Genomic DNA, 13,256 nt, shown 5'->3' on the forward strand with positions numbered 1-13,256 from the left:
CAGACGTGAAAATGCTTTGCCTTTCAAAGCCTACACAGCTTCTGCCCGAGTGTACAATGGGAGAGCTGAAGTAGCCCCGCTTGAAGCGTGGAGCAGGACCTGGGTAGCAGCAAGGTCCCACTTGTTTCCATCACCTTGGCAGCACCGTCAGCCTCGATGGCACAACCCGGCCAGCTGGATCCCTGGTCAGAAAAGCTCCCACCCATTTTACTGGTTAAATCTCCACGGAAAGCTTCATTTTTCCTGCTGGTGTGGAATTGCATCTCCTATGTCACGCCCCTGTGCAACCAGGGCAAGTCAGAGCCGCACGCCCCAGCGGCAGCCCCCGCCTTGTGCCCCGCCAGCTGCGCAGGCAGGAGCCTTTGTTCTCCAGAGCCGTCACTGAGAGCGACCCAGCGCCTGAGCGCGAGCTCAGCATGACAGCTCGGCACTGGCAACGAGCGCTTCAGGCACAAGGAACATTCTCTGTAACCTGGAGGTGACAATTCTGCTTCCACAACAGCGAGGGTGGAAAGGTCCCCACCAACAGACATCACACCCAGCAGGGCAAGGAGGAGAGAAGGCTGGTTACGGAATGCAAAGGAAGGCAAAGAAATGGGAGAAAGAGAACAGGAGGAGACACGGAGGCAGGTATGCTGCCAAGGAGCAGGATGCGGGAGATAAGAGAGCCGGGGAGGAGGTAGAGGGCTTTTTGAGATAGGGGTGGTTACCAGGAGCTGCTGAGGCGTGATGGAGTTGTCTGTGTAAATGCAGAGTTTCTCCACAGTCAGCGGCATGGTTTCTCGCAGCTTGGAAGCCAGGAGCATGCAGACAGCTCCCAGAAGCTGCAAGTGACTTTTCCGTGTGGAGACTGACGACAGGTAGCGATCCACGTAATTCATGGCCAAGGGGAAGACCTCTTCTTCACACTTCTGCTCCTCACACACCTGACAAAACCCAATTACAAAAATAAAAAAAAATAAAAGGAAGTTTTAAACGGCACAGGACTCCCCAGACCCTGCCTGCACTGCAGCTTCAAAGCTTCTGGGCATGATGGTGTTTCACACTTATCTGCAGGGCTTTGAAGACACCTCGGCGCTAAGGAGTAAATTACCTACAGGCGTTAAGCCTGCAACGTCGGTGGGATTACACCACCAACAAATTTGACCAATGCCTTAAGCCTCCACCTTCCTGCGGAAAAAGGAAACTGCTTTATTTGGCCCCTTTTCTAATTTCTCCTGTTGGGGATGTCTCCAGCCAGCTGTACAGCAAAGCTGCCATTTTCTGCTCTGTGGGGACCTCTGGAGAAAATGAGCAGTTCCAGCAGATCTCCAGCTGGAGACCTAATAGGGCAGGATCCACAACCACTGCTGGCAATCCCACCTGAAGTGGTCCAGAGACACCAGCAGAATCAATGGCAGAGCCCAAATCAATGGCCGAGCCCGAAAGTCCTCCTCCCTCAGTCACACGTGTACCACAGCCACGAACAGAAGCTGGGAGCTCCGAATTTCAGTCCTCTGCTCTTATCTCTCCACCAGTATCAAAACACTTGTCATATTTAACTTCCTTCTTTAAACACAACCATCAAAATATTGAGGTTTCTCCTCATGTAGCAGCAACCACCACCATCCTCCTTCCAGCAGCAACTGCCTCCTCCTGCACAGACTGTCACAGCGCCAGGGACACCAACACGCACGGTCACGACAACTGCCAAGTGTCATCTGCTTCTTGACTGCCTTTAGGGCTTCACAGGAACAGGCTCCAAAGCAGCATTTATCTAACTACCCTTCTCAGAAAGGGAATTGCAGAAACAGAACAATAATAGCAGGGGGAGGGGGGGAATAAATTTAAAAAGCAAGATGTTCATTATTTCTTTTGACAGAAGCAGGCAGCTTCTTGCAACAGCAGCCAGGGTGGAGAGCAGGCAGGCTCGATCCCAGCGTCATTTGTCCTTTGCAGAATCTGTTCTTTTTTTCTCTATTGAGACTGTTCGTTCTGGCCATCTCATGAAGAGGCCCATGAGATTTTCCCCACTGAACTGTATCCCACAGAGCCGCATTCATTTTTAATTTAGGGAAGTAAATGGTAGCAATATTATATTCCCCCTTTAAGCAGGCATTTGCAGCCCCATTCGGGAAAGGCAAGCCGTCAGCCTGCCGGCTGTGCGGCTGAGCGCTCTGCCCAGAACTTTTGGGGGGCAGGGGGTGATCAGGGGGGCCGATGTGGGGTGCACACAGGTGGTGGGTTTGGGAAGGGATCTGCTCCTCTTGCGTGAGGCCACCACAGCTTCTAGCACAGCCAGCACCCGCAGAGCCACTACAAACTGCACCCCCCTTCCTCCCCACCGGCACAGCCCCCCCCATGCCGCAGACCTGACCTCCGGCGCATCCCAAGGGGACTTGAGGGCTTTCCTGTCCCCTGGGTCGCCCCTTGCACCACTGCACGAGGCGATCCCCCTGCACCCCCCAGCCAACAGGGGCCGGGTGCTCCTGCCCCGTGCCTCCCCCGCCGCCAGCTCCCTCCCGCCGCAGCAGCAGCGCGCACGCTTGCAAGCGCGGCCGGCGGGCAAGGACCGGCGCCGGTGGCCGGGCAGGGAACCGGAGCTGCGGCGGGGAGAGGCGGCAGCGGAGGTTCCCGTACCTCCAGCATCCAGAAGGCCAACATCTTCCGCATGTAGGGCTTGATCTCCCGCTGCACGCAGTGGAAGTAGGAGACGCTGGGGCTGTATCGCTCCTCCTGGCTCAGCAGGTTCTGCAGCACCCGCCGGTCCCCCAGCAGCTGCGGGTCGCGCCCGGCGCGGGGCACACGGGGAACGGCTTCCACGCACAGCAGCTCCATGGGCGCGGGCAGTGCGGGCAGTGCAAGCAGTGCGGCCAGTGCAGGCAGTGCGGGCAGCGCAGGCAGGCACCCCGCCGGCTCCGCTGCAGCCGCCGCGGGACGCCGGGAACTGGCGGCGCTCCCAGGGGGCGGGGCCGCCGCCCGCCCCAGGGCGACCCGCCAAACCTGGGCAGCCGAGGGGCGGCGCCACCGCCGCCTCCAGCCAATCCGCGGGCCGACCGGCAGCGACGCGCCGAAACCGGGCGGTGACCACGCCTCTATTGGGCGGGGCCAGAGGCGCGCCGGCGGGCTGACAGCACGTGGGGCGGCCGCGGGGCGCTGCTGCCATGTTGGAGCGGGGTGGGGGTGGCGGGCCGGACCCCCAGGGGCTGGCCCCGGCCCTCCGCTGCGGCACCCCCTTTGCTACCAGGCGCCATCCCCGCTGCCCGGGCGCTGCTGAGCTCTCTGCAGGCCTGCCAGGCTGCAGAGGGGCAGCCCCCCAGTTTGCAGGGAATCTTCAGTCACCCCCATTTACAAATTTCTGAGCAATTTTTTTTCAGTATTTAGCCCCATACCTTCTAATTTTCGTGTGCGTCTGACCGAAGCCCTTCAAGGCTATGAAAATAATCAGCTGTGCACATGCTTGGAGCTGGTCCACACCGAGCCTGCTGTCCTCCAAAAGTTACCCTCATGTTACTACTGGTGCAGCTCCGCGGGAGATAGCAACCTCAGTGTCTGCCGAGATAAGGGTTTGTCAGGCTTGGCTGGTTTTTCCAAATAATTAACAAATTGTTTGGAAACACCTTTGCAATTGTACACTGCACGGCTGCTTACTCGAGGAATTTCAAAGTCTTTCGAATAAGTTTGTACGGATACTTGCACAGTACCGCTTCTGCACTGGTACCTTCAGTCTGCTTCTACTTGACCCAGCAAGAATTGCTTTCTGGTATGGGAAGCTGAAGACAAGGCACTGTACTACTAGCCACATTGGCTCTCTGATGTTTGTCACTGTCTACAAAAACTGCAGCACCTTGACTTTGCTAGTGCCAATGGGAAAGGTCAGAAAACTGGCATAAAGCATGCAAGAGTCTGTAATTGGAAGGGGGAATGGATTGCCTTCACATTTGCACACTAAAAGCTCCTCACTGAGTTGAGAGAATTAGCTCAGGAGGCCCATTTTCAATGAAAGCTGCCAACATCGTTTGCAAAGGCAACATGCCTGAGTGGGATGACCTGCCTTGTATAAGCCCCTCTGCCACTGGAACGGTGCCGTGACATGGCATTTGCAGCAGCAGTTGGAACCAAACGATGATAATCACAAACACAAGGGGTGGGTAATACATTCCACCAGCATCTCTTGCTCTGCTAGATGACATCAGCCAATTCTGACTGCCTTACCACCTGAAACGCAGCCCCACAGCAGCATGCACTCCTCTAACACCTCATTGCACAGGGCAGTGTATTCCGCTGCACAGTGCTGGGTTGAGAACGTTATACAGGGAATGGGATCGAGAAGCCCAAATTCAACTTGCAGCAATAATCTGTATCTGCAGTCCTGGTGAGAAAGCTGCTCCTGTGCAGAAGGAGAAGTGGAATTTGTAGAAATCAAGGACATTGGGGATGCAGTATCATCCAAGGGGACTCAGATGAAGCACCTCCGACCAGTTCTGCTGGAATATTTCTCAGTATATACACTTGTATGGATTTTTAGCCTAAGGAACAAAGAACCAAAGCAGTGATGTGTCACAATAGCTACTCCCCTCCCTTCCCGACAAGTCACTTCAGAGTGTGTCATTTTGACACATTTAGTACTTTTTTGTATTTTCAGTCATCTAAAAAGAGCCTTTTAATGAAGAAAAAACACACGAAGTTAATAAGTGTAAGTAAAACAAGACTGAAGTCTTTGTTCTCCCTTCTCAGGATTTTTTTGTTGTTGTTGAAAATGAAAAACATCTTTTTGATCAGAGTTTTAGAGGTTCAAAATACTGCTCATGACAGTGAACACAAAGGTCACATACATAACACACATTTCACGTGCTGGAATCCCATTTCCACACTTGTACAGATGGCTTTCATTTTCTGCAAGGTATACGATACATTGCAAATTTTTAATGATGCTATCAGCATTGATTTGTTGTGCTGAATGCCCTGAGAACACCATACAGCACAGTAATGCGGAACTGGAGAAAAGAAGGGGGGAGGGGGGAATCAGATCAATCCCATCCCTGCCTTCAAATGAAAAAGAGGAATTTTTGTAGGTGAGATGAGATTCCCAAATCCCTTTCCCGACTAACTTTCTTTTACCTTACAAATAAATCTTCCAGTGGTGTGGGCAAAAAATATTTGAACAATCTATGGGAGAGATTTCTGTGGACGAGTCAGCTGGTTTTAATCCGGGATGACCCCCCTTCTCCACTCCCCCACTCTTTCATTGTGAGCAGCATCCCCCATTTGTGCAGGGGAAGAGAAGGGCCCCATGTCCCACATTTTTAGTAAAAATAGACAGCAGCTATTTTCTTTAGTCAGGCAAAGGGAAACCACAGCACTGGGTTCTTGGTCCTTCTGGTTTCTGGGCTATGCCTTTTGAAATTGAAAGTTTCAGGCCCTTTCCCAGACTTCATGGTCTTTCTCCTGTTTCCCAGTGTCTGCACGGCGGTTCTGAAACAGCCCGTTCGGCTGGAGCTGGGCTTGGTGGCAACCGTGGGCCATAGGACACGGAGGGGGAAAATGAAGCCTGTTGCATAAGAAAGCGTTCCTTCCAGATGATGACTTGGCAAAACTGATGCCTCTGCAAGCCACATTATCAGGCTAGAAAGGCAAATTACAGACTGCAGGCGTTCTAAAAAGCCTATTGTGTGGGTGTGCGGAGGGAAAAGAGAAAATTCCAGGAAAACCAAATTTTGGTCAGTGTTGTCCAGAGATAGTCAGCTTCCTGGCTTTGGCAAGAGAGAGCACAGCAACATTAAAAAAGGAAATTCCTTCAGAGTAAAAATTAAAAGACCTGATGGCTTCCAGACTTCCAGGATCTCGAACCAGCAATGTTATTCTTTGCTGAATCATAAAGGGGGGTCATTTTTTTGGTATGTTGATGATGAATTAAAACAAGTAACCAGCAGCTGGAGCTTTTAAAGAGGCAGTGCAGATGCAGGTCTGTTTCCGATTGGCAGCCGGTGTCACACGTGGCCTTGGATGGAGGCTAATGCCATTTATCGGGATGGTCATTCTACAGGGACATGTCCGTAAGCCCTTTGCTGCAGAAAGTTGTTATCTCTGTCACTTTGCATAAGAAGCAGACCTGGCCCTAAAGGCTGTCAACAAACATGATCAGTACCTTTTCTACACTGGTTTCTGTGTGCCTTCTATTTTATATCTACCTTCCGTCCAGTTTTGATCTACCAAGAGCTAAACCATTTTCTTCCTCGGTCATACTGCAACTACAGCATCATCAGTGACATCAAAATGAAACTGCCTAACTTACATGAAGGACTTGAGAACCAAATCCAATGAGCAAATAACTATCTAATTTGCTGTAGGAAATCCCCCAAATAGAATGAAAAACAGGTACCATGTTGTGCATGTGTGAGAAAGAGCGAGGACAGTATTTCACACTTTCTGGTTTGAGGATTTCAAAGCACTTCAAATGTCCTGCTCTGTTATATTTTACATCCAGTTTTCCCTAAAGGGACAGAGCGTAACTATTCCCAGCAGGAAAGAACAAGGGCTGCAGCACACAAGGGCTAGCAAAGTGCACCGTGGCAGTTTGGTGTCACGCGTCTGTGTTTGCCAGAAGTCCCTGCTGCTTTACAAGGAGATGGCCCAGTTTATGGTCCATCACACGCGCTTAAAGCACTGCTAAAGATGGACTGATACTAGCAGGTCAGGCTGTGGGATGCACAGCTTCGTCTGCTGATACGGCAGCAACAGGGCAGACCGCTGCAGGGAGGTGGCTCACGGGCCCATCGCAGATGTTTGCTCCGGCACACAGGAATCGGAGCTTGCAGGCACAGGGAGCTGAGGCATCTTCCCCGCTCGTTCAGCCATTCCCTGGTCCAGCGGGCAGGAGAGCCGAGGATTTCCTGGTCTCGGTCCCATGCTTAAACACAAGGCTGCCGCCTCCCCTGCCCGTAGCTGCCTCTCTCTCCTTTCTTGTATCTCATTCATTCTTAACGTAGGAAGAATGCTTTCACTGAATTGAAGGGAAGTTTGGTTGAGTACTAGTTTAACATTTAACCCAGGGGATGTCTTTCCTAATATCTTTCCCATTACTGGCAACCACTGCATTCCCTTTCCTCTGACTTGGTCAGACTTCTGAGTACAACTAATTAATTCTGAGTGGAATCATCTGAACACTGAACCTCAGCAATGCTTAGATGTAGCCAGTAGTGATATACACAGGAATTCTGAAGTTTGCTGCTTCAAAGGCCAAAATGCAGTTTTTTCATTGACTTAAATCCCCTTGTTAGAACAGCTTTTGGTACAGTTTGGACCAATTGTCTATTTAAACAAACATAAAAGCGTGACTGTTGATACCGTTTGGGTTTATGCTATATCTCTCATGTCTGCATCTGAGCATACCTGCTCCTGGGATATATATCAATTTAATAATATGAGCTCCTTAACCAGGATTATTAATGGAAAGAAAAAGTTGGGTGTAGGGAAGCCCTTCTTTTAGGAGAATCACAAAGAAGCGATTGGAAAGAGGTATAAATGGATGAAAAGAGATTCATTTGTAAACATGTATTTAGCAAGCAATTCACTTTCAGCAAATCATTCAGGAGAAAATTTCCAAAGTGGTTATGGCTTTGGAGTGTCTCAATTTTGGAGCAGTTGGGCCAGATTTGACTCCAGTGGAGCCAGCCCAGTTTGCCTCAGCTAACAGTTTAGGCTAGCAGAGACTTAAATGTAGTTTCACCTGACTTTTTATGAAAAGCATCAGGACCAGTTGGTCTTCATCTGTCATTTTAGCAGCTGTTTTCTGCCTTAGTTCCCTTTTCCTAACGAAATCTAAAATTAAGTCACATTTTCATTGACTCAAACTCATACCATAGCAAGCCATCCCCAGGTGAATGTTCAGTTTTGCTCCCAAATCAGCATTTTAGAAACCAGCCAAATTCAGCTGGTAAAGACAGAAAGAAAAACCATAGAAAAAAAATTGCAAAGCTGAAACCAATCAATTTCAGAAAGCAAACTAGGCTTGGAAAGCCCCCAGCTGTGATATATTTAGTTCATTTCAGGGGATTATCTGTGGTTGCCAATTATGCAAATTGTTAAAAAATACTGCCCTGAAATTTTACATATAATTTTTTTTTTTTTGCAACACCCTTCCCTTGTCCATCCTTCCTGCCTTTTCCTGCCCTGAATTGATCTTGTTGCCTACATCTTGCACACCCCATCCCGTAGATCAGATGCGTTTAGGTTTTTCTAAGAATTTTTGGTTACATTGTATTTTTATTTGATGTGGCAAGCCCAGCACCTAGCGCCCGTTTGCCAATGCAAACTGCCAGTCAGCGAGTCAGAGCCAGCTCAAGGCTTTTCAGCAGCATGTACAGCAAAGATTTGTGCTGGAAGAAGGACCAGTCCCACCTGGTGAAGTGATGGGGGAGACTGGTCCAACTGGAACAGGAGCAGTGAGAAAGGAAGATCCTTCAAAGGTGGGCTTGATGCTCCTGCTGCAAGAAGTGGAGTCTGTTCTGGGATGAGGGTGTTTGCAGCACCACGAGCCTGCGTCCCAGCTGTTTGCTGCCCGGTAGCGCTTAGCCACGTTTTCCAGGACCCCACAAAGCAAAGCAGGCAGCAGAATCATGGCAGCAGGGCTGGAGCCAGCCGGCCCTCCCGAGGGAACGGTGTGTGATAGACCAAGCACTGGACTGGCACGCGGGATGGCTGGATTTTAATCTTGGCTTGGCCAGGTGGGAAATGGGGATGGAGACTGGGTAGGTCTTTGGCCAAGTCTGGACTAGGAGGATCGTTCCCCTGACAAGGGATCACGTCAGGACAGGATGGTGGGCTCAGAGTGGGTGCGCTACCCCGCTGCCAGCGTTGCAGTGGAAATACAGCGGGACCGAGCCCTGGAGTGGGCAGGAATCTCATCAGATCAGTCAGGTCTGTGCTAGGTTTTGTTCCTTGGAGGGAGGGAGAACTCCGCTGTATGAGTGTTTTTTGGGGTAGACAGAAACCAATTGATACCCCACTGACTCCCCCCAACTTGTGGTGCACCTGGCTTGCTGTCACCTTCCAGCACAGGCTGAGTATAGGCTACAAGGGCTTTGAACTAGAGGCAGACCTTGCAGGCAAGAAGCCTTTACTAGGAGCTTGCTAGCTGCAGTCGGTTCACCTTTGGTGTAACTGAAAGGAAACATCTTGTACCAACCCCACATCAGCCAGCATATGCCTACGCAGCCAGCAAGCACCACGCTGAGCCGCTCTCACGTCCAGCAGAGCAGCTGTGTCTGTGCGTGGCAGACCCTCCACTCTGACACCCCAGGGACCGCCCCAAAGCCCACCGTCTTTGCTGTCAACCTCGCTTTGCCGCACTGAGCCCATGCATGCGTAGCATATGTGTCTTCCCCCACCTAGGCAGTGAAGAATGCTCGCCCCTCCAGTTCAAACTGCAAAGCCAGAAAAGGAAAATTTTAAGGATCTACAAACCACGGTGATTAAGTACAGGTGAAGAGGAACGTCACACCCTTGTGTTAATAAATGAAAATAAAATACAATCCACAGAGCACCACGGGCATTGTTCAGGGAACCTGCAGCTTTGAAGGCAAATCTTCTCTAAATATTACACTATGCTCCCAGAACAGCTCTCCCTGAAGAGGCACAAGTGTCACTATTTCTTATGATTGTCACAGCCAGGTACCTCTGTATATCCCCGCAGACGTATACAGATCAAATTCATTGAGATGCCAGTATCTGTAATAAAATACGGATGCATTTCTCCCAGCAGTTCTGGTAGTTTTATATTATCTACATATGCTTCTGCATTCATATCATCAATAATTACTGACATTAACAACATGCTAATGAGATACACTCTGTGAATGCACACACATCACTGGGCAAGCGGTATTCCCACTGTATTTAGGCAGCTTTTTGGTGGAGTGATTCCAGTATTTGCCCAATACATTAACCATTACTTCCAACACTAACCTGCTGCTTTGCATTTGCTCTGAGCCTTACAGCACAGAAGATGCTGTTCCTGCCGGTCCACTCTGCCCCCTCCTAGCACCACAGCAGTGAGGAACACATCAGCTGAAATCAGCAGTGGTTTATATGGCTGACTGAGTTAGAAAAAATGGTATCGTGTCCTATTCAGCTACTCCTACTACAAAGCCAGGCTTCAGCCACCCCAGCTAGGCGTGCCAAAAGCAAGTCTGCAGCTAATGCTCCTGCCCTGTACGTGTGAGCAGGAATACTGTCCTTCTCACTGGACTACAACAGCCTGAGCAGAAGGGAATCAGATCTACTGCAGTGCAGCACCAGCCAGCCTCTGACCAGGATACTGTCTGTAGCAATTAAAAGACTAACTTCCTTCCCACTGCAAACTGACAAACAAAGAGGTTCCTGCAATCAGGCATGAGTGCTTCTGAGTTTATTTTTGTAGCTCTTCAGCATTATTTACAAGGCAAGCTGGCAGACCATGTCCCCAAAACAAGTGTTAACGTTGGGGCAGCAAACAACCTGCTGTGGGAGTTAGGGGCTGGGCCAGCCCGATTTCAGGGGTGGAGGACCTGAAATCCAGCTGGATATACGCTTTACTCTGTGGCTGCCGACACAGGGATGAATCCATGGTATCTGGTCCACACTGCACAACCCTGTCTTGCTACCACTGTTTTGAAACTGTGCAACATAAGCTGCTAGTGATGGAGGAAAGATGAGGGGATGGCAGTGCTTAGCAGACCTACAAGGAACGCAGGAACATACCCACTTACTGACGGGGAAACTGGGCCAGTGAAATGACCGATTCATCATTCCCCAGCAGATGAGTGCCAGGCCTAGACGGGAGTCTGAAACTTCCAGATCCCAGCGTGATGCTGTGCCTGAGACCCACCACAATCAAAGTGGTCGCGTGCACAACTTCAGTACCACGTCCTGCTCAGGCACGCTCTGGTGTGCTTGGTGTTGGTGACGCAGCTCTCTCCCCCAGGCACTGATCCGTATGGCACCCACTTGCACGTACTTTCCACTGCTCTGCGATGTAGGGCTGTAAAGGCGCTGAGCAGTCGCTCCTCCCTGGGTGACTTTCCATAGCCCAGCAAACAAGAGGACCTCGCAACTGTTGTTGGCTCTTCACCTCCTTGGTGGGGGAGACTCCCTGCTGCACAGCCACCTTGCCAGTCCCCGTCCAGGCTCAGGGCAATGATAAGTGCAGAACTGCTGACCAGCCCCATCATCGGAGCCACTGATTATCTGCACAGCTTGGCTCAGGCAGTAAGGAGTGGAGGGTTTGCCAGACCTACTAGGAACTGCCATTACCATAAAAACATCCCCTCCTTCCTAATGCATTTGAGCCAAAGCCCATTGCAAACAGCTGAAGGATGCTGGCCCAGCAGCTTTAGAAACAGCTGGAGATGCTGGAATTGGAGATGCTGGTTCATACCTGTAAGGTGTTACAGGGCCAAATAAATGGCTGTCACAGGGGCATTACAGGGATTACTGAGCAGTGCCAAGGGAAGTGACCTCTCTGGGAAGCCATGGTCCTTGCCTGCTAAAACCTATGAGGGAACCAGGAGCGTGTGACAGATGAACACACGAGGAACATGGGGACAAGGACACACAGGTCGTCATGGCCTGGCAGGTGAGCGGTGTTAGCTTTGCTGTTCCTTGACCTGGAATGCCCCTGCCTTTGTTCTGCAAGCGTGACTTTGGAACAGAGATCTCTGGAGTCTCTCCTTTGGCTTTTCCTTCTCTTTTGGACCAGCATGGTCCCCTGGCCAAGCTGAACTTGTTAACATGACCCTAGGGAGAAGAAAAGGAGATACACCTTCACCACCCAGCACAGGAGGGCAAGCAGGCGAGAACTGAATAGGTGGAGAGCTGCAAACAGCAAGTGGAGGAAGCACACAGAGAACTGGGCAAAGCAGGGAAGATGAGCTGCATTGCTATGCTCATTCTGTGACAAATGTGTGAGGCTCAGCTGGCAAAGTGCCAAGAGGAGACGACCGGTCAGACTCGGCCAAGGAACTTTCATTTCCCAGGCTGAGCTCTGAGAAGCACACATGATGGAAAGTAGTGACTTGTTTCTCCTCCCACCTGAGCTCCAGGGGCTTCTTGCACTCAGAAAAGGCAAACGTCAAATTGGCACAAGAGTTTGACTTCTCAGCCCAGAGACAGACAGAAACTGGGAAGATGCATGCATGCTTAGAGAGCCAGAAAGAGAAAGAAAAGGGAGGATAAGGAGAGAAAAATAAAAGCTAGATCAAGGGCTGAATTTTCAAAGGCACTCAGCAGCCAGCAAATCTTTTTGTTCTTCAGGCAGTGGAAGAAGCAGGGTCTGGAATATTCTCAGCAAAAGCTGAGCTTTTTTAGAAACCTGCCCCCTCCCCTTCCGTGCCTATGATTAGAATTTCACAGAGATGAGAACTGTTTGATTTAAAGTATAATCCTGTGGTTGTGGATGTAAGCACAGGTCTGGATGTCTGAACAGAGGCTGCAAGAGACTCACCACCCCTCTTCAAGCAGCCACCTGGGAATGCATGCCAAGCCCGGTGTGCTCTGAAGCGACTTGGCCATCATCTTCTGGAGGACCTGGCCTCTCAGTTATGGCCTTCACTGTACAAACACCACTGTCCTACCCTGTTTGGCAGCTGACAGACCTTCTAGTGCAAAAAGTGAGTGTAAAGACACAGAGACTGGCTGAGCCAGCCTTTCAATAATGGTCTGAAAACTTGGGAGAGAGTCGAACACAAAGCACAGCAGCCAATTCCTGGGAAATGGTGACTGATGAGTTCAGCTCCTGTCTTGACCTCATCGAGGCTGGGGAGTACAGTCAGTTCGCAGCTGCCTCCAAAAGTTATCAAAAGACTCCAGGTCAGCTGGGATCTTGCCTTTTCCTTGCCAGAAAAGAATAAACCCTTAATAGCTACAGAGGAGGAAAGACAGGAGGCCCTAGAGAGATGCAAACAAGTTGGAGGTGATGGGAGATGACAGTTTGACCTCACTGCTACTAAAATTTCTGGTATGCCCTGCAGTTCCAGGGCCTTAGCAAAGCAAACTGGAGTTATCCCCAGTCCTGTGAATCCCTCTCAGGAAGCAGCTACTGAAAGAGGGACCTGCCTGATGTTGGGAACAGCCTCTTGGGAGATGCTGGGATTGCACCCCATGACACGAGAGAAGGCAAGACCCTCCTTCAGTACCCACTTGGGAAGAATGTTTCCTCCACACTGGCTGTGCCCAGTACATACACAAGCAATAAGGAGACCCTGGGAGTCTCCCCCAGCCCTTGCCACCCCCCACCCCCC

At 50.6% G+C, this 13,256-nt stretch overlaps 1 protein-coding gene across 2 annotated transcripts in view; it reads right to left on the minus strand.

Moving 5' to 3' along the window:
- The window catches only part of CCND3 (cyclin D3), a 47,162-nt gene that overhangs the window by 13,026 nt on the left and 20,880 nt on the right, over nucleotides 1-13,256 (minus strand). Inside the window, exons 1-2 of one of the 2 annotated variants that reach the window (XM_037410268.1) lie at nucleotides 2,620-2,932; nucleotides 711-926 (exon numbers count right to left, since the gene is read on the minus strand). In XM_037410268.1, the coding sequence (XP_037266165.1) occupies nucleotides 711-926; nucleotides 2,620-2,817 (414 nt within the window). In that variant the 5' untranslated portion in view covers nucleotides 2,818-2,932. Of the gene's footprint in view, nucleotides 1-710; nucleotides 927-2,619; nucleotides 2,933-13,256 lie in introns of those variants that run through there. The other variant, XM_037410269.1, reaches the window with a different exon arrangement.

The sequence above is a fragment of the Falco rusticolus genome, chromosome 17 (genome assembly GCF_015220075.1).
Source record: "Falco rusticolus isolate bFalRus1 chromosome 17, bFalRus1.pri, whole genome shotgun sequence".
NCBI classification, from domain to species: Eukaryota; Metazoa; Chordata; class Aves; order Falconiformes; family Falconidae; genus Falco; species Falco rusticolus.